The 20,094-nt window shown below is 30.2% G+C and overlaps 7 protein-coding genes across 9 annotated transcripts; all 7 read left to right on the forward strand.

Moving 5' to 3' along the window:
- The first annotated feature begins 940 nt into the window (after positions 1 to 940).
- Positions 941 to 2,723, forward strand: LOC100577634 (odorant receptor 17). Its single transcript, XM_026439171.1, has 5 exons — positions 941 to 1,888; positions 2,029 to 2,142; positions 2,209 to 2,319; positions 2,393 to 2,548; positions 2,632 to 2,723. The coding sequence occupies exons 1-5, from the start codon at positions 1,127 to 1,129 to the stop codon at positions 2,680 to 2,682; spliced, it is 1,194 nt and encodes a 397-aa protein (XP_026294956.1). The 5' UTR covers positions 941 to 1,126; the 3' UTR covers positions 2,683 to 2,723.
- A 467-nt stretch (positions 2,724 to 3,190) lies between these two features.
- LOC100577938 (odorant receptor 18) lies at positions 3,191 to 5,015 on the forward strand. The gene is made up of 5 exons (XM_003250678.4): positions 3,191 to 4,101; positions 4,240 to 4,339; positions 4,409 to 4,519; positions 4,639 to 4,794; positions 4,876 to 5,015. The coding sequence occupies exons 1-5, from the start codon at positions 3,287 to 3,289 to the stop codon at positions 4,927 to 4,929; spliced, it is 1,236 nt and encodes a 411-aa protein (XP_003250726.1). The 5' UTR covers positions 3,191 to 3,286; the 3' UTR covers positions 4,930 to 5,015.
- Positions 5,016 to 5,736: 721 nt separating this feature from the next.
- Or19 (odorant receptor 19) lies at positions 5,737 to 7,307 on the forward strand. Its single transcript, NM_001242966.1, has 5 exons — positions 5,737 to 6,551; positions 6,631 to 6,730; positions 6,805 to 6,915; positions 6,998 to 7,153; positions 7,221 to 7,307. The coding sequence occupies exons 1-5, from the start codon at positions 5,737 to 5,739 to the stop codon at positions 7,272 to 7,274; spliced, it is 1,236 nt and encodes a 411-aa protein (NP_001229895.1). The 3' UTR covers positions 7,275 to 7,307.
- A 400-nt stretch (positions 7,308 to 7,707) lies between these two features.
- Positions 7,708 to 10,025, forward strand: LOC100577590 (odorant receptor 20). Of its 3 annotated transcripts, none has more exons than XR_410392.2 (5): positions 7,708 to 8,820; positions 8,955 to 9,054; positions 9,245 to 9,355; positions 9,424 to 9,574; positions 9,657 to 10,025. XR_410392.2 is itself a non-coding variant. In XM_003250717.3 (5 exons), exons 1-5 carry the CDS (start codon positions 8,015 to 8,017, stop codon positions 9,705 to 9,707), a joined length of 1,224 nt encoding a protein of 407 aa, XP_003250765.1. In that variant the 5' UTR covers positions 7,708 to 8,014; the 3' UTR covers positions 9,708 to 10,024. The 3 variants fall into 3 exon arrangements, 2 of the variants coding, with proteins under 2 accessions (XP_003250765.1, XP_016773538.1); XM_003250717.3 differs by having other exon boundaries at positions 9,419 to 9,574; positions 9,657 to 10,024; XM_016918049.2 differs by lacking the exon at positions 9,657 to 10,025 and having other exon boundaries at positions 9,424 to 9,626.
- A 2,310-nt stretch (positions 10,026 to 12,335) lies between these two features.
- Positions 12,336 to 14,448, forward strand: LOC725861 (odorant receptor 22). Its single transcript, XM_001121659.5, has 5 exons — positions 12,336 to 13,492; positions 13,712 to 13,811; positions 13,876 to 13,986; positions 14,047 to 14,202; positions 14,274 to 14,448. The coding sequence occupies exons 1-5, from the start codon at positions 12,675 to 12,677 to the stop codon at positions 14,325 to 14,327; spliced, it is 1,239 nt and encodes a 412-aa protein (XP_001121659.1). The 5' UTR covers positions 12,336 to 12,674; the 3' UTR covers positions 14,328 to 14,448.
- Positions 14,449 to 15,693: 1,245 nt separating this feature from the next.
- Positions 15,694 to 17,599, forward strand: LOC102655825 (odorant receptor 85b-like). The gene is made up of 5 exons (XM_006565884.3): positions 15,694 to 16,580; positions 16,910 to 17,009; positions 17,092 to 17,202; positions 17,268 to 17,423; positions 17,495 to 17,599. The coding sequence occupies exons 1-5, from the start codon at positions 15,694 to 15,696 to the stop codon at positions 17,543 to 17,545; spliced, it is 1,305 nt and encodes a 434-aa protein (XP_006565947.2). The 3' UTR covers positions 17,546 to 17,599.
- A 144-nt stretch (positions 17,600 to 17,743) lies between these two features.
- Positions 17,744 to 19,813, forward strand: LOC102655857 (odorant receptor 22c-like). The gene is made up of 5 exons (XM_006565885.3): positions 17,744 to 18,912; positions 19,113 to 19,212; positions 19,292 to 19,402; positions 19,463 to 19,618; positions 19,688 to 19,813. Exons 1-5 carry the CDS (start codon positions 18,092 to 18,094, stop codon positions 19,736 to 19,738), a joined length of 1,239 nt encoding a protein of 412 aa, XP_006565948.1. The 5' UTR covers positions 17,744 to 18,091; the 3' UTR covers positions 19,739 to 19,813.
- Positions 19,814 to 20,094: the final 281 nt, after the last annotated feature.

Genomic DNA, 20,094 nt, shown 5'->3' on the forward strand with positions numbered 1-20,094 from the left:
AATGTAATTGTAATTTTCACAATGAATAATAAAATAATAGAAAAAGTATAAATATATAAATATTTTTTATAAAAATATGCTATCAAATATTAAATGAAAAAGAAACTTTCACGAAGAAAACAATGTAATACGTACATTGATCAATTTCTTATTAATAAAGTAAATATGCTTTCTGCATATTTTTATGATAAATATCACACATGTTTAAATTTCATTCAAAGCAATAATATCAATTGGATTATACTTGATTTCCTGTAAAAGAAAAATAGAAATTAAAATTAGTGATTACTATATCATTTTTTTTTAAATTCACATCAGGAAAAGTTTTAGACACTGATATTGGAAATTAGATTTGAGTTACCATTTTATACATTAATTTTTTATAACATATATAACATTGAATTTTCTACAATTTTTATTATATTCAATCTTCAATCTACAACAGTTACGATAAAATTTTTGAATCATATTAATATGCATAATAAAATATATTTTTCAGTTTAGAAGACGATCATTCAATCAGAGTAATAATCATTTGTAATCGAAAGAGACAACTTCAAAAATCGTTACCCCGTTACTTTCTTTGCTTTACGTAGAATTTTAATAATTGAAACCCAATTGTAGAATCTCATGGTGTATTTCAGAAAATGCAACTTGTTCCCCTTTACTTACCATCTACATAATAACTGTTCGTAATCTGTACAAACTTTACAAACAGCATTTATTGGAAACTACAAACTGCTGCAAATGTGATACTGTCAGTCTTTTAAATATGTATCTCGATTTTCTTTGAATCCTATGAAATTTTCTATACATTATATTAATACATTAATACATAAAAAAGTTTTGAATTTTTTCAAATATTTTTACAATATCTTATTTCTATCAAAGACAAGAATCGTACATCAATCAAAAAATTCTACTCATGGCAATACCATGGAATAACTTGTACTATTCGCGGAAAACTGAAACGGGTAATTTTAATCAATTTTTTACTCTTCGATAAAATTGGTTTCAATGACATGAATTCAATGCTGAATCCATACACGCAAGCGCAACATTCCATGCCAAACTGAATTCCAGTTTTGCTATACACGCATGACCAGTCACATCGAAGCATTCAGTCATGGAAAATATATCTGGAATAGCAAAGGCGGAGGAGGATTTGAAATACGCCACGAGATTCGTGAAACCGATTATGGGAATGATCGGTGCCTGGCCGATATCACCGTCTACCTCTTTCCTTTTAAAAGTACTCCAAAGATTGAGGCATATATTCACATACTTCCTTTTTTTCCTGATAATGATTCCAACCCTGATGTACGTGTTCCTGAAAGAGAAGAACAACAAAGTGAGACTGAAGCTTATGCCGCCGATTATTAACTGCAGTATACAATGCTTTAAATATACGATCATTCTCTGGCGGAGGAAAGAGATTCAAGAAGGATTGTACGCGATCAAACATGATTGGATAAAAGCAACGGAAGAGGAACGATTGATTTTTCGCTCGAAAGCGAAGATCGGAAGGAGGGTAGTTTTAGTGGTTGCGTTCACTATGTATGGTGGCGGTTTATGCTATCGGATGATCCTTCCCCTTCTGAAGGGAACGATCGTCACTGCTAATAATACTATGATTAGAGCATTACCTTGTCCCAGTTATTTTTTTATTTTGAACGAGCAACAGTCGCCGATCTACGAGATATTGTTCGTGTTACAAATTATAGCCGGAATAGCTATTTATGCGGTTATTTGCGGCTTCTGCGGCATTTTTGCTCTCCTAGTTCTTCATGCGTGGAGTATGCTGAGGATCCTGGTGAATAAGATAAAGAAATTAGTGGATAAATCAGATATGTCTGAAGTGGTGCTGCAAAGAAAGATCATGGATATTGTTGAATATCAAATGAAAATAAAGAGGTGAGTAAAAATTTTGTGAAATTATAATAAATTTAAAATAAGAATTGAGATAAAAGGAACGAGTAAGAGAAGAAAAGAAAGGATTTTTAGATTTTTGATACTATTTAAATTTGTATTATTTTTAACAGATTTTTAAAAAACATTGAAACAATTACAGAATACATATGTTTAATCGAAATGATTGGTAGTACCTGTATGATCTGTCTCGTGGGTTACTGTATTTTAATGGTGAATACGTTAATGAATATGTTGAATATTACAAATTTTTAAGAATATTGAATAAATATATTTCAGGAATGGGAGAATACTAATACAATGGCAATCGTAATCTATATCACGATACAAATATCTATCATCTTCTGTATTTTTATACTTTGTTACATTGGACAACTGCTCGTCGATGAGGTATAAAATTATTTCCTTTTTTTCAAGCTGAACTTAATTTTTTCACATTCATCCTGAATAACTTTGTTAACAGAACTATATTGTAAGTCAAGCATCAAGCACAATAAATTGGTATCGCCTTTCGATCAAAAATATGCGTTGCTTGATACTAATTATTGCCATGTCTAATTATCCAATGAAACTGAAAGCAGCCAAAATGATGGAAATGTCTTTAATCACTTTTACTGATGTAAGTAGAAAGAAAGAGAAATTAAATCTATGAAAAATAAAACTTATGAAATTAACATATTTTATAAATATGATTTTTGATAGATCATGAAAGTTTCAATGGGATATTTAAACATACTACGTGAAATTATTTGAACAATTATTGTTTACATGTACGTTTTTCATTAAAAATTATGGAGAAATGATTTTATACATAGTCTGTCTTTTTTTTTTTTTAATAAAAAATCACTCCTGCCAGTGATTCAATCACGAATCTTCTTCAGTTCTGCACAATATGTTCCACATGCAATATCTGACCCAAGCATATCGTATAATAACCATTCAAAAATTGTTTATACAGCAATGAGAAGAGAAAGTAATGTTTCAAATCTATTTAGAATTAAAATATCCACGAAGCGTGGCTGAAAGACCTAAGTGAAAACTTTACTCGCATCCCCTCGACACGATAATCATACGTTCGTTCCACGTTCTATAATATTTTCCTCCGCTTTTGAAAAATCCATTTCTAAACTTATAATTATCGTCAACGATTAGAAATACGCAAGCGGAAAACATTATCGGGAAAACTCTTCCCTGGAAAATTGCCACGGAAAAATCGAAACAACAACAACGAACAGAAAGAGAACACTTTCAACCCCCGAGTTTCTAATTTCACGGCGCAAGCGCACAATCTTACGAAACTTTTCGAACCGTTCGATGGAATTATAATCAGTAACACTCTGATTCTCGGTATCCAATCATGAACGCGGAAAAGTTGATGATCGAGGGAAAACCTCCCAACGCAAATTACAAGAACGATTTAAGTTTTAACGTACGATTGAACGTGTGGACGTTGAGAACAATCGGCACTTGGCCAAGATCCCCGGATCATTCCTGGTTAGAAACCCTGGAACACGTCTGTCTAAATCTCTTCTGCTACGAATTGCTCGCTTTCATTCTGATCCCGTGCAGTATATACATCATCCTCGAGATCAAGGACTTTTACAACCAGTTGAAACTCGGCAGCGCGCTCAGTTTCTTCTTGATGGCCGTGATGAAGTACTGCGTCTTCATTATTCGGGAGGACGATATACGCAAATGCGTGGAACTGATCGAAAACGATTGGAAGAACGTGAGATATCAAGAGGATCGTAAGATAATGTTGGAAAACGCGAGTTTCAGCCGTCGATTGATCGTAATCTGTGGCACCTTCATGTACGGAGGGGTCATTTTTTATTACATCGCTTTGCCGCTCACTCGGGCGAAGATCGTGGAAGAGGGTGGCAATTTAACGTACAGACGGCTTGTCTACCCTTTTCCCAAGGTTCTTCTAGACGCTCGTCACAGCCCGATCAATGAAATTTGCTACACGATACAATTATTGTCCGGATTCGTCGCTCATAATATCACGGTCGCCGCTTGCGGTTTGGCTGCTCTTCTCGCGATACACGCGTGCGGACAGTTGCAGATTTTGATGTCTTGGCTGGAAAAATTGGTGGATGGAAGGAAGAACGATAACGAGAACTTGGATCAGAGATTGGCCAATATTGTGAAACAACATGTTCGGATAATCAAGTAAGATAAGGTTATAATTTTGTTTATGTATTAATGATTTTTGCGAACGAATAAGTAGATGTATAATGTATTTATCCGTTCGCAAATAAAGATATTATGTTTTTCAAAGGAAAATGTATTTATCGAAACATTTTATAGTTTCATAGCTCTAACGGAAGATCTCCTGCACGAGATATCGTTGATAGAAGTCGTGGGATGTACTTTGAATATATGTTTCCTTGGGTATTATTCGATGATGGTATGATATTAGGAGAAGAATTGTTTGGAAATTGTGATCATTGTTTAATTCGATCAATTTCTTCTCTAGGAATGGGACTCGAAGCAACCTGTCAGTGGTGTCACGTACATAATACTACTTATATCCGTCACGTTTAATATTTTTATATTTTGTTATATCGGTCAACTCTTAGCAGAACAGGTACTCGTTTCTTTTTTTTTTTTTTTTAGAAAATTTGTCATGCATATGAGCTTGAATCACTTGTTGTTTCAATGTGTAAAAGTTTACAAAAGGATCAAGTTATTTATATACTTTACCAGACAGTGAAGGTGGGCGAGAAATCTTATATGATCGATTGGCATCGAATGCCTTGGAAGAAAAGTCTTGCCATACCATTGATGATTTCCATGTCCCATTCGACTACCAAGATAACCGCTGGCAACATTATCGAACTTTCCATCAGCAGTTTTGGCGATGTAAGTATTCCATAAATGATTGATAATCTGTAAACATATAACAAATAAGTTTCTGTTGTAAATTTTTATCAAATACTGCAGGTCATCAAGACTTCAGTCGCGTACTTGAATATGCTACGAACATTCACAACCTAATGATTTTTTTAAAATATTGTCAGCGACGAATTCTCACATTGAACATAGAAAAAATATAGATATATATATAAAAGACATATAAAAAAATATATGACACATATCTGCCTTTTTATAAAAATATTTTATTGTAGATTAAAGAAAAGAGAAAAATTAGTCAAATAATTATCAAACATATATATTAACAATATCATAATTTTGAGTACTTTTCATGCCAATATTTCTAAAAAATTAACATAGATATTATGAAAGAATAAAATCTTATCGTAAAAGCAAATATATCCTTAAGAAAATATTCAAAATTTATCTTACATTTAAAAATGTTTTTTTTTAGAATAAAAATCAAAATTACATTTAGCACGAAATATTGGCAAAAGTAAAAGTAAAAAGATAAAAATTATAAAAAAACGATTTACCGTATCATCAAAAAGAAAAATATTCTTCCCAATATTCAATCCTATTCTATAGAATCAAACTTTATTTTCCCTGATGTACACACAAGAATACGGTAATAACATGTTTCTCCCTCGTTCCGTGATTTTTTCCTTCTCTTGAAAAATGCATCGCGAAACTTGTCGTTAGCGTCAACTGCGATGATCACAACTGAAAATATAATATTACTTTGAGGGTAACTGAGAAAAGTACGTAGATAATTCTATTAAATTAAACCAGTAAATATAAATCACTTGCCATTTCCGTTTTGCGCAAAACTAATTGCGCATGCGCAGTTAGATTCAAATTAAACGTTTTCAAACAACCAACCAACGACAAAGTTACTGTTAGTAACTTTCCGACATTCGATGTTCGAAGATGAACATGGAACATTTTATTGTCGAGAAGAAATCTTACAACGCAAGTTACAAGAACGATTTATTCTTCAACGTACAGTTAAATGTGTGGACATTGAGAACGATCGGAACCTGGCCAAAATCACTGGATCGTTCTTGGTTAGAAACTATCGAACATGTCTGTTTATGCTTTCTTAATTACGTTTTACTCGCGTTCATCCTAATACCCGGTGTTATGTACTTTCTTCTCGAGATGAAAGATTTTTACGATCAAATGAAACTCGGTAGCGCGCTCAGTTTCTTTCTGATGGCGGTGATGAAAATGTGCGTCTTCATCATTCGTGAAAACGATATACGTAAATGCATAGAATGCATTGAAGACGATTGGAAAAATGTAAAGTATCAAGAAGATCGTAAGATTATGTTGGAAAACGCGAGTTTCAGCCGTCGATTGATCGTAATTTGCGGCGCTTTTATGTACGGAGGGGTGGTTTTCTATTATATCGCTTTGCCGTTCACCCGTGCAAAGGTCGTGGAAGAGGGTGGTAATCTGACGTATAGAAGACTGGTTTACCCTTTTCCCAAGGCTCTCCTAGACGCTCGTCGCACTCCTGCCAACGAACTTCTATACACGATACAGTTATTGTCTGGGTTTGTCGCGCATAATATCACGGTTGCCGCTTGCGGATTGGCTGCCCTTCTCGCGATGCACGCCTGCGGACAATTGCAGATTTTAATGTCTTGGTTGGAAAAATTGGTGGATGGAAGGGAAAACGACGACGAGAATTTGGACCAGAGATTGGTTAATATCGTGGAACAACACGTTCGAATAATCAAGTAATGTGAAGATTTAAATTTTATTTCATATTAAAACATAGAAATCGAAATCAAAGCGTGTCTTTTATTAACATTTCAGTTTTATAACTTTGACGGAAGATCTTCTTCGAGAGATATCATTGGTGGAAGTTGTGGGTTGTACTATAAATATATGTTTCCTTGGGTATTATTCGATGATGGTATAATTTTACGAAGATACGTATAAACTTACGAAACAAAATCTTAATTTGCGATTTTTTTTTTTTTTCTTTAGGAGTGGGACACCGAGCATCTTATTAGAGGTATGACGTATATAATATTGCTCACGTCCGTCACGTTTAACATTTTCATATTTTGTTATATCGGTGAACTTTTAGCAGAGCAGGTATATTTTTTGCCAAATTACATTCCGATGACAATAATTTATTGAAAAATAAAATTTTTAAAATAAAATATTTTACCGACAGACCGTGAAAGTTGGGGAAAAGTTTTACATGATTGATTGGTATAGAATGCCCTGGAAAAAAAGTTTGGCCATCTCTTTGATAATTTCTATATCTCGTTCGACCACGAAGATCACTGCTGGCAACATTATCGAACTTTCTATTAGCAGTTTCGGTGCTGTAAGTGCCTCAAATTTAAGACAATTATTCATTCTGTAAATATGTAATATTTCATTGAATATTATAGATCATCAAGACTTCATTTGCATACTTGAACATACTACGAACATTGACAAGTTAAAGGTTTTTTTAATACAATAAACTTTGATGATAATTACAATAGCAATTTTCGTATTAAGTAATGGAAAAACTATAATACGGATATATAGTATATATATTTTATAAAAATATTCTATATAATCAAAGATTAAACGAAAAAGAAAGAATTTTTATTTAATTTAATTATTGACAATACTTTCCAACCTATAAATTTTGTAATTTTTTTTTATTTGTTACTATTAATTATTTATTATTTATAACAGTTTTTATAACATAGAAAAATATAAGATACTTTATATATAAATTGCAGAAATTGATGAGAATTTTTATTATATTTTAATCATCATAATTTAATTCATCAATGGAATTTATAATCTAAAATATGAAAGTACTTGTCAACATTCAATAATGTAAGTATCAAATAATAATTATTATATTCATACATTATTACTTACTATTAATAAACAAAAACAAAAAAGTGGACCGGTAAGTGAAAAAAATAACCATAAATTGATTTCTTAAAATCGTACAACTGACGTTCTCTGATATTCCAAACAATCAATTTATCGATGTTCTCCTATCATCACTCCTTCTATTCTTATAATGCATAATGTAAAAATCTGAACTTCGTGGAAGGGTTGAAACTAAACTACTTTTATTCTCCCTTCCGACGGAAGAAATCAGAAATTAAGCGCAAGCGCAATGTTATTTTTCTTTTGAACTATTATTACCATCCTTTCTAGTATCAGACAAGCCATCGAGATGGAAAAATCAAAAGACAAGGCCAATCAGAAATTCTACTTGACAGACTATGAATACCAGAAGAACGTGAATCTGAGCATTCAATATAATCGTTGGCTGTTAAAACCAATGGGTCTTTGGCCGAATTCGTATACATCAAAAGATTATCCGTATTGGCTCATAAATATCGTCTGTTACTGCTTAATCAGTTTCCTCTTCATCCCTTGCACGTTATATCTGTTCCTTGAAATTGAAGATTTTTACGGGAAACTGAAACAATTCGGTCCTTTGATCTTCTGCATGATGGCATTCGTAAAATATTATTATCTAATTTTCCACAAAACCGATATCCGGGAATGCGTGGAAAGGATCAAGTGGGATTGGAGGAACATCACGTACGCGAAAGATAGAGAGATCATGATAATGTACGCGAATTTCGGACGAAAATTGGTGATGGTTTGCACGTTTTTCATGTACAGTGGATTTGCCTTTTATTACATAGCTATACCGATCAGCGTTGGCAGAGTCAAAACCGATAATCTCACCTTCGTCCCTTTGGTGTTCCCTTTCTCGAGATTCATCGTCGATACTCGTTACAGTCCTACCAACGAAATTGTATTTTCCATCCAATTGATGGCCGGCGCTCTTATGCATGGAATCACATCGGCTGCTTGCAGCTTAGTGGCTACATTCGCGGTTCACGCTTGCGGCCAGATGCAGGTGTTGATGAACTGGTTGCAACATTTGATAGACGGCCGATTGGACATGGACGAGCGCTTGGATGGTAGAATCGCGGACGTCATACGCCAACATGTTCGAGTCCTAAAGTAAATCAATTTATTGTGATTATTATTATTACGGTTTATAATGATCTTTAATGCGACTGATATTTTCAACATTGCTTCGAATTATTTGTTTTCTAATGAGGAATGAGTTTAAAAGGAATGATCGATTATTTCAGATTTTTGGCGCTTACCGAAAAAACTCTGCAGCAAATTTCTTTTACCGAATTTTTGGGTTGTACGCTAGATATATGTCTCGTTGGATATTATGTTATTATGGTACGATTGTTCACAATTTAGATTTTCAATTTAAAAGTCATTGTTCTTAAAAGAATTATCTATTTTAAAAGAAATCGCGATACAAAAATTAAGGATCAATGATAAATTTGATTTAAAATTGATCCGATTTTAATGATCAACAATTCTGAAACTATCAATTCTAATTTACATAAATTTAATTCAATTATAGGAATCGAAATCGAATGATGTCACGAGCGTAATAACTTACATAATTTTACTTATATCACTTACGTTCAATATTTTTATATTTTGTTATATAGGCGAGATCGTTGCCGAAGAGGTAAGCTTTTTTTTTTGTAAAATTTTTCTAAAATGTTTTAATAATGATATGATATTATGATAGTGTAGGAAAATTGGCGAGATATCGTACATGATCGAATGGTACCGATTGATGGGAAACAAAAAGCTTTTTTGCATTTTAATCATCGCAATGTCTAATTCCTCGATAAAATTGACAGCTGGAAATATCGTGAATTTATCTATCAGCACGTTTACCGATGTGAGTATCAATTTTATTTTCGTAATTTTTTTCTTTTTGCCTCATTTTTAGATTAATTATCATCTTTGGTTTTAATAAATAGGTGGTTAAGACAGCTGTTACTTATTTAAACGTACTTCAAAAAACAACTTGAAAATTTCTAAGTATAGATGTTTTTTCATATTCGTTGATGTGTGTGTTTAAAAAATCTTTGCCGTTATATACTCGTTTTATATGTGTCTTTTTATACATGTTGTTTCAAATAATGAGTGATTGTTAATTGTCTTGAATGTTGAAAATTTTTTCTATAATATAAAGGGATATAAAAAATCATGTTTTATAATGTTAATGAATAAAAAAATTTTGCAGACAAATTTGCTAAAACTTACCATTTCATTTCATGTAAAGAATAATAAAATAGAGAATATTTCCAAAATAATAGAAAACTTTAAAAACTATTATCTGAATTTAAAAATTGTGCACGAAAAGTAAACAAATTAAATATCATAGAAAATTTACAAAACATTGAAAAAATTTCTTAAAAAAAAAAAGGAATAATAGTAAAAAAGAAGTTTGCAAAAAGAAAATGAAAATAAACTCACTTATTCCATGTATCAACAGTTCTGTTCTACTAATAGTTAATACTTAAAAAAATCAATTTATCGATGTTTCAACTTTTTTCTTACCTTTAATGCATAATAAGAGAAGTCCCAAATGGGGAAGAGTTTATTCCAACGAGGGAGAATAACTTTTAATCTTACCCTTGCGATAAAAATTGGAAAAAATGGCGCAAGCGCATCCATGTCTTGGAATAATTATCAATCTGCAAACTCTCAGTACGAAGAGAGCTTTTGAGGTCGAACGAAGAAAAGATTATGTCCTCTGTAAAAATTGATCAAGATTACAAAAGTAACGTAAATCTTAGCATTAAATATAGCCGTCGTATATCAAAAATGATCGGCTTGTGGCCTATTTTCGATAAAATTTCAACAATACACAAATTTCTTCGAATGTTATATAATACCATTTGTTACTGTTTGTTAATGTTTATGATTGTACTTGGATGGATGTATATAGCTTTCGAAGTGAAAAACATATACGACGGATTAAAATTCGTTAGTCTAATGAGCTTCTGCATGTTATCGATCACAAAGTATCATTTGATAAACATTCACAAGGATGACGTCCGCGAGTGTGTCAAACGCATAGAATGGGACTGGAAAAATATATCTTACTCAGAAGATAGAGAAATTATGCTAATGAACGCAAATTTTGGAAAGAGATTGATCATTGTTACCACCACTGTCACGTACAGTGGTTTTGTCTTTTTTTATATAGCTATACCGATGAAAATTGGGAAAATTCCAGCACCAGATGCTAATATTAGTTTCATACCCACGATGTTTCCTTTCCCAAAGTACATTGCTGATGTTCGTTATAGTCCAATAAACGAAATTGTATTTTTCTTTCAATTTATGTGTGGTTTCTTGGTGCATGGTGTGACATCATCAGCTTGCAGTTTGGCTGCCATATTTACAGTTCACGCTTGTGGCCAAATACAGGTGATGATGATCTGGCTGGAACATTTGATAGAAGGTCGATTAGACATGTGTTATAGCGTCGATCAGCGAATCGCCAAGATCGTGAGTCAACATGTTCGAATATTGAAGTGTGTAAAATTTATTTATCACGATATATTATCACATTTATTCAATACAAAATAAACTTCTTTTAGTAAAATTTATATAAGATTAATAAAAAGAATAGATAGAAATTATTTATAATTTATTATTATACTATTTATAATGAAAAGTTTCAAATATTAAATTTTGAATTTTAATAACTTTTTGACTTGGAATAAATATTAAAAATTGTAATGTTTGTTGTAATGTTTACAGATTTTTATCACTTATTGAAAAAATTCTTCAACAAGTATCTTACATGGAATTTTTAGAATGTACAGTGAACGTGTGTCTTCTTGGATATTGTGCCATTATAGTACACAATTAAAACATATTTATATTTATATTTATAATTTTTAGCACTTATTTTTTTTTTTAATATAACATAATATAATCTTGCAATTACAGGAATGGGAATCGAATCATCTAACAGAAGTCGTAACATATGTTATAATACTTATAACGATTATATTCAATATTTTTGTATTTTGTTACATAGGGGAACTTTTGGCAGATCAGGTAGAAATCTTTTGAAATGATTATATTAATCTTATATACAACTATTGTGACATAGTTTGTAATAGTCTAGGAAAATAGGGGAAGTAACGTATATGATTGAATGGTACCGATTATCCGGAAAGAAAAAGCTGTGTTGCGTTTTGATAATCGCAATGTCCAATTCATCTATGAAATTAACAGCTGGAAATTTAATCGAATTATCAATGAGTACTTTCTCTGATGTAAGTATTGAATAATTATAATCTCATGTGTGTTTGCATATAACTGACAAAAATATTTTACAATAGGTGGTTAAAACGTCGTTTGCTTTCTTAAATGTATTGCGAACATTAACTTAATCTTTTTTTGAATTATAATATAACATAATGTAAACTATATTTATAAACTTTATTATATTTACTATTCCAAAAATTTATGTTTTTTTTTGTTAAAAAACTATAGCTTTGATATTATTTATTTATTAATCTAAGAAATAAAATATAATCTAGGAATAAATCTGAGAAATAAATTTTGTTATATTATATTATAAAAATAAATAAAAAAAATGCAATTTATATCGGTACTTACTAATTTTTTTTGATAATATTACTTCTTTTTAATAAGAAAGAAATATTGTATAAATAATAAAATATTATGCAGATACTAGTAATGATAAATTTTCGAATCACTATCAGTAACATTATTTCACTCAGTCAATCAATCGATGGTTTCACCGTCATTCTCCATGTCTCGAATTCATAATACATAGATGAGAAAAAGTTTAAGCGGGGAAAAATTTCAATCGGAACTATCGGAAAGCAAAGAAACTTTTGTTCCCCTTTACTGAAGGGAATCGAAAAATCGGCGCAAGCGCCGCATTCTTTTTCTCAGAACCTCGGATCAGAGCTGGTTAGTTTGAAAGAGACGTTCAAACTCTAACGATGGAAAAATCAAAAATCAACAGCATATCGTGCATACAAACAAATCACGACTATAAGAGAAACGTGAACCTGAGCATTCAATGGAGTCGTTGGATTTTAAAACCGATCGGTCTCTGGCCCAATTCCTCCACCATTTCAACGACAGGAAAATATCTTTATCGATTAATAAATGTAATCTGCTACAGTCTAATAAGTTTCCTCTCGATACCATGCAGTTTGTACGTGATCCTCGAAGTGGAAGATATCTACAACAGAATAAAACTATTTGGTCCATTGAGCTTCTGCGTGATGGCATTTCTAAAATACCACTTGTTAATCCTACATAAAGATAATATCAGCGAATGTATCAAACGTATCGAATGGGATTGGAAGAATATCACGTATTCCAAAGATATAGAAATCATGATAACGAATGCAAATTTTGGAAGAAGGCTGGTCATTATTTGCACGTTTTTCATGTACAGTGGTTTCGCCTTTTACTATATTGCCGTGCCAATAAGCGTTGGAAAAATTCTTGCGGAGGATGACAATATTACCTTCATTCCCTTGGTGTTTCCATTCTCGAGATTTATCATCGATACTCGCTACAGTTTCATAAATGAGATCGTATTTTCTATTCAATTAATCGCCGGTGCTTTGATGCATACGATAACGACTGCAGCCTGTAGCTTGGCTGCTATATTCGCGGTGCATGCTTGCGGCCAGATGCAAGTGTTGTCGAACTGGCTGAAACATTTAATAAACGGTCGGTCAGATATGTATAACAATGTGGATAGCAGAATCGCAAGTATCGTGAGTCAACATGTTCGAATATTGAAGTGTGTAAGAATTCTATGATTAGAAAAATTAAAAAATAAAATTTTATTTTGAAATCTAATTATTTTACGCGTCAAAATTCAAATTTTAATTAAATTAAATTAAATAATTTGAATTTTATTTTTTATTGAAATTAATAAATTAGAATATTGGATTTTAAAAATTTACTAGTTAAGTTGTAATCGAATTTTATGACTACAAAATATTAAATTATATTCTAGATTTTTAGCGCTTACAGAGAAAGCACTTCAACAAGTGTCATTCGTGGAGTTTTTAGGTTGCATGTTAAACATATGTCTGCTTGGATATTACGTTATTACGGTATTATTAAAACTAAATGATTTAAATAAATATTCGAAACTTTAATAATTCATTCATATTTTAGGAATGGAGTTCGAGTCATTTAACCAGTGCAATAACATTTTTCATACTGTTAATATCTCTTACGTTTAACATTTTCATATTTTGTTACATAGGCGAGTTGGTAGCTGAACAGGTAGAATATTATTAATAATTTATAAATTTATCTTTTTTCTTGATACCATATTTTTTCCAGTGCAAGAAAATTGGAGAAATTTCATATATGGTTGATTGGTATCGATTAGAGGGAAACAAAAAGCTTTGTTTCGTTTTGATAATTGCAATGTCTAATTCATCGATTAAATTGACTGCTGGAAATATGGTTGAGTTGTGTTTGACCACTTTTAGCGATGTAAGTACGAAAATGTTTGAATCTTTTTTTTAAATTTTTTTTACTGAAATATTTGTTTTTTGTACATATAGATTGTTAAAACAGCCGTTGCATTTTTGAACGTATTACGAACATTAACAATTTAAAGATTTCTTTTAATATGGTGAACTGTTTGATGATAAAAGTTGCAATTTTCATATCGAATAATAGAAAGAGTGTAGATATACGGATATACGTTTCTTTTATAGAAATATGTTGTATCATAGATTAAATGAAAAAATAAAAATTTTTATTTAATCTAATTATTGACAATATCTTTTAATATATGAATTTTGCATACTATTTAAAATATTATGCAGAATTTGTTACTATTAAGTTGTTATGACTATTTTTTGTTATATATTGTTCGCGTATATCAATTATATTATATCAATTATTGAGAAACTTTAATTTTTTTTTTAAACTTTGATTTTTAAAATAAAGTTTACAATGAAATTTATAATTTAAAATGATAGAACTATTTCTCAATGTTCTTAATAATGTAAGTATTATATAAAATTTAATACAAAATCATTCTTTAAATTATATTAAGAATCATATATCGCACAAATTATCAAACAAAAATTAAGTTTTACATGCAAACCTTTATCAATAGTTCTTTTGATCATCTATGTGAAATATTATTATCTACAATTATTTACAAAGCCAACATTCATGAATGTAGAAAGGATCAAAAGATTGGAAATACCATACAAATAATAGATTATGATAACGATCACGAATTTTGAACAAAAACTGATTGTTTGCATTCATGTACATTGGCTTTTATTATTACATCGATCATATAATTGTAATATATAATCTCACCTTCATTCCTTTAATATTTCCTTTCGTATCCATCCATTCGGAATTCATTGTTGATATTTATTGCAATCCAACCAATAAAATTATATTTTCCATTCATTTTGTAATCATTGCTTAATGTATGTTTCAAATAAGTTGTTGTTAACTGTTTTGAATGTTGATAATATTTTATATTATTTAAAGAATGTAAAAAGTCGTATTTTATAATGCTAATGTTAAAAATAAAAAAATATTAGAAATAAACTAGCTACTGTGCATATAGATATTTATATTATTAATATTCAGTCTCAATTTTGCTAAAATTTACTTTATTTCGTGTAAAAGAAAATAATAATATAAGAAAATAAATAAAAATTAAATATCATACAAAAAAAACTTTATAAAACATTTAAAAAACGTTCATACAAAAAATACTAGCAGTGCATAAAAAAAAAGTTCAGAAAAAAAAAAAGAAAAAGAAATCATCTTCCACAAGTATCAACAGTTCTGTTCTACTAATATTAAAAAAAAATCAATTTATCGATGTTCCAACTCTTCTTACCTGTAATGCATAATAAGAGAAGTCCCAAATGGGGAAGAGTTTATTCCAAAGTTTATTCGAGGGAGAATAACTTTTAATCTTACCCTTGCCATAGAAATTGGAAAAATATGGCGCAAGCGCATCCGTGTTTTAGAATTATTATCAATCCACAAACTCTCTCAGTACGAAGAGAACTTTCGAGCTCGAACAAAGAACCGATTATGTCCTCTGTAAAAATTAATCAAGACATTAAAAATAATATAAATTTTAGTATTAAATACAGTCGTCTTATTTTAAAAATGATTGGACTATGGCCAATTTTTGATAAAAGTTCAACAATACATAAATATCTTCAATGGTTATATAACGTTATTTGTTACTCTTTAATAATGTTTATCATTATATCCGGATGGATATACATATCTCTCGAAGTGGAAAATATATACGACAGATTAAAATTCGTTAGTCTAATGAGCTTCTGCATGTTATCGATCACAAAGTATCATTTGATAAACATTCACAAGGATGACGTCCGCGAGTGTGTCAAACGTATAGAATGGGACTGGAAAAATATATCTTACTCAGAAGATAGAGAAATTATGCTAATGAACGCAAATTTTGGAAAGAGATTGATCATTGTTACCACCACTGTCACGTACAGTGGTTTTGTCTTTTTTTATATAGCTGTACCGATGAAAATTGGGAAAATTCCAGCACCAGATGCTAATATTAGTTTCATACCTACGATGTTTCCTTTCCCAAAGTACATTGCTGATGTTCGATACAGTCCAATAAACGAAATTGTATTTCTCGCTCAATTTATATGTGGTTTTTTGCTGCATGGTATTACATCATCGGTGTGCAGTTTGGCTGCTATATTAACGGTTCACGCTTGTGGACAGATACAAGTGATGATGGTTTGGCTGAAACATTTGATAGATGGTCGGTTAGATATGTGTAACAGCATTGATCAGCGAATTGCCACGATTGTAAATCAACACGTTCGAATATTAAAGTGTGTAAAATTTACTTATCTCATGATAAAATTTTATAGTATAATTGTTTTGCGAAGAATTGAGTTTGTTTAAATTTGATTTTATTAGCAAATTACATATTTTTTCTGGAAAATGATAGAGATAGAATTTGAGAAAAATATATAATTGTAAATTACTTGTTATTGCAATAATTTTTTACTATTAAATTTGAAAACTGAATTATTAATTACAAAAAATTTTAAGTTTTAATAATTTGAAATCTTAAGAATTTTCTATATCTAATATCTGTAAAATATTTAATCAAATATTTTGTAATATTTATATAGAATTGTTGTGATAATTTTTACAGATTTTTATCACTTATCGAAAAAATTCTTCAACAAGTATCATACATGGAATTTTTAGAATGTACAATGAATGTGTGCCTTCTTGGATATTGTGCCATCATGGTACATAATTAAGAGATATTTAAAAAAATATATTTTTTAACAGCTATTTCTTTTCGAAATAATATAATTTTTGAAATTACAGGAATGGGAATCGAATCATTTAACAGAAGTCATAACATATCTTATATTACTTATAACAATTATATTCAATATTTTTATATTTTGTTACATAGGAGAGCTTTTGGCCAATCAGGTATGGTTTTTTAAATGATTGTATCAATACTTTACACGCAACAGTTGTGGCATAGTTTATAATAGTCTAGGAATATAGGGGAAGTAACATACATGATCGAATGGTACCAATTATTCGGAAAGAAAAAGCTGTGTTGCGTTTTGATAATCGCAATGTCTAATTCATCTACTAAATTAACAGCTGGGAATTTAATCGAATTATCAATGAGTACTTTTTCTGACGTAAGTATTAAATTAGTATAACTTCACGAGTTTTTATATGTAATTAATAAAAAATATTTTGTACAAAATAGGTGATTAAAACATCATTTGCTTTTTTGAATGTATTGAGAACATTGACTTAAATATTTTTCAAAATGCAATACAATATAGATTATATTTTAATATTTAATATATTAGTCTGTAAGAATGAATGTGTTTTTTTTTCTATTAAAAAAACTGTAACTTTTCATATGTCTTATTATATAAAGAATCTAAGAAATAAATTTTATTATAAATGTGAATAAAAAAGAGTTACAATTTATGTTAATACTTACTAATTTTCTACGATGATTTTTTTTTCTTTGTGTTAAACAATAAAAAATGGAAGTTAAACTTCAAAAATAACTCCATATAATATCGAGAAATATGTTGTTTTGATGTTTTATGAATGAATCGATGGCTTCACTATCATTCTCAGCATTCTGAACTCATAATGCATAAATAAGAAAAGTCCAACACAATTCAATAGGGGGGAATACTTGAATTCATCGGAGAAAATAAACTTATTCCCCTCTACCGAAGGGAAACCGGGGAATTGGAAAACCGGCGCAAGCGCTCTATTCTTTCTTCTAGAACTTGAGATCAAACAAACAATTGCTGGTTAGTTTGAAAGAGACGTTCAAACTCTAATGGTGAATAAATTAGAAATCAAGAGCATGTCGTATACCAAAACAGATCACGACTATAAGAGAAACGTGAACCTGAGCATTCAATGGAGTCGCTGGATTTTAAAACCGATCGGTCTCTGGCCCAATTCCTCCACCATTTCAACGACAGGAAAATATCTTTATCGATTAATAAATGTAATCTGCTACAGTCTAATAAGTTTCCTCTCGATACCATGCAGTTTATACGTGATCCTCGAAGTGGAAGATATCTACAACAGAATAAAACTATTTGGTCCATTGAGCTTCTGCGTGATGGCATTTCTAAAATACCATTTGTTAATCCTACATAAAGATAATATCAGCGAATGCATCAAACGTATCGAATGGGATTGGAAGAACATCACGTATTCCAAAGACAGAGAAATCATGATAACGAATGCAAATTTTGGAAGAAGGCTGGTCGTTATTTGCACGTTTTTCATGTACAGTGGTTTCGCCTTTTACTATATTGCCGTGCCAATAAGCGTTGGAAAAATTCCTGCGGAGGATGACAATATTACCTTCATTCCCTTGGTGTTTCCCTTCTCGAGATTCATCATCGACACTCGCTATAGTTTTACGAATGAGATTGTATTTTGCATTCAATTGGTCGCCGGTGTTTTATTGCATACCATAACTACTGCAGCTTGTAGTTTGGCTGCTATATTCGCGGTGCATGCTTGCGGCCAGATGCAGGTGTTGTCGAGCTGGCTGAAACATTTGATAAACGGTCGGTCAGATATGTATAACAATGTGGACAGCAGAATTGCAAGCATTGTGAATCAACATGTTCGAATATTGAAGTGTGTATAAATTCCGTGTGTAAAATTGAAAAACAAAAATTTTATCTTGAAATCTAATTACTTTAAATATCAAAATTCAAATTTTAAATTTAAATTTTTTTATTTAAAGTGATTTATTGATTTTGATATTATAAATTTCGAGTTTTTTTATCTTAAAGACTATAATTAAATATCGATATAATATATTACATTAATTTCAGATTTCTAGCGCTTACAGAAAAGGCACTTCAACAAGTGTCATTCGTGGAATTTTTAGGTTGCATGTTAGACATATGTCTCCTTGGATATTACGTTATTATGGTACTATTTTAATATTATTAAAACTAAATGATTTAAATAAATATTCAAAACTTTAAGACATAATTCATTCATATTTTAGGAATGGAGTTCGAGTCATTTAACCAGTGCAATAACATTTTTCATACTGTTAATATCTCTTACATTTAACATTTTCATATTTTGTTACATAGGCGAGTTGGTAGCCGAACAGGTAGAATATTATTAATAATTTATAAATTTATCTTTTTTCTTGATACCATATTTTTTCCAGTGTAAGAAAGTTGGAGAAATTTCATATATGGTTGATTGGTATCGATTAGAGGGAAACAAGAAGCTCTGTTTCGTTTTGATAATTGCAATGTCTAATTCATCGATTAAATTGACTGCTGGAAATATGGTTGAGTTGTGTTTGACCACGTTTAGCGATGTAAGTATAGACATGTTTGTATCATTTTTATAAATCTATGATTTAAATATTTATTTTTTGTTCAAATAGATTGTTAAAACAGCCGTTGCATTTTTAAACGTATTACGAACATTAACATGAATGTTCTTTAAAGTAGAATGCAAATTAAATATTTGCTATATATTTAAATAATATAAATATAGAAATAAAATTCAAATTTTGATAATTAATGTTTATGATATAATAAAATTTATTTGTAATATTGTTAATTCTATCATTATATTGTAAGATAAATTGATATTTTACATTAAATTTATGCATGCACAATCCCACAATTTTACATATTATTTTTGGTTTAAAATTCTTGCCAAAAAAGTTGGAACAAATAATTTTTATGTAACTTGACTCGTAATAATAATCTATCATTTGTAAAATATTTTGCACAAAATTATTACAACATAAATTTATGCATCCAATATTTAAAAAACATAAAAAGC

Source organism: Apis mellifera, linkage group LG2 (genome assembly GCF_003254395.2).
Source record: "Apis mellifera strain DH4 linkage group LG2, Amel_HAv3.1, whole genome shotgun sequence".
Taxonomy (NCBI): Eukaryota; Metazoa; Arthropoda; class Insecta; order Hymenoptera; family Apidae; genus Apis; species Apis mellifera.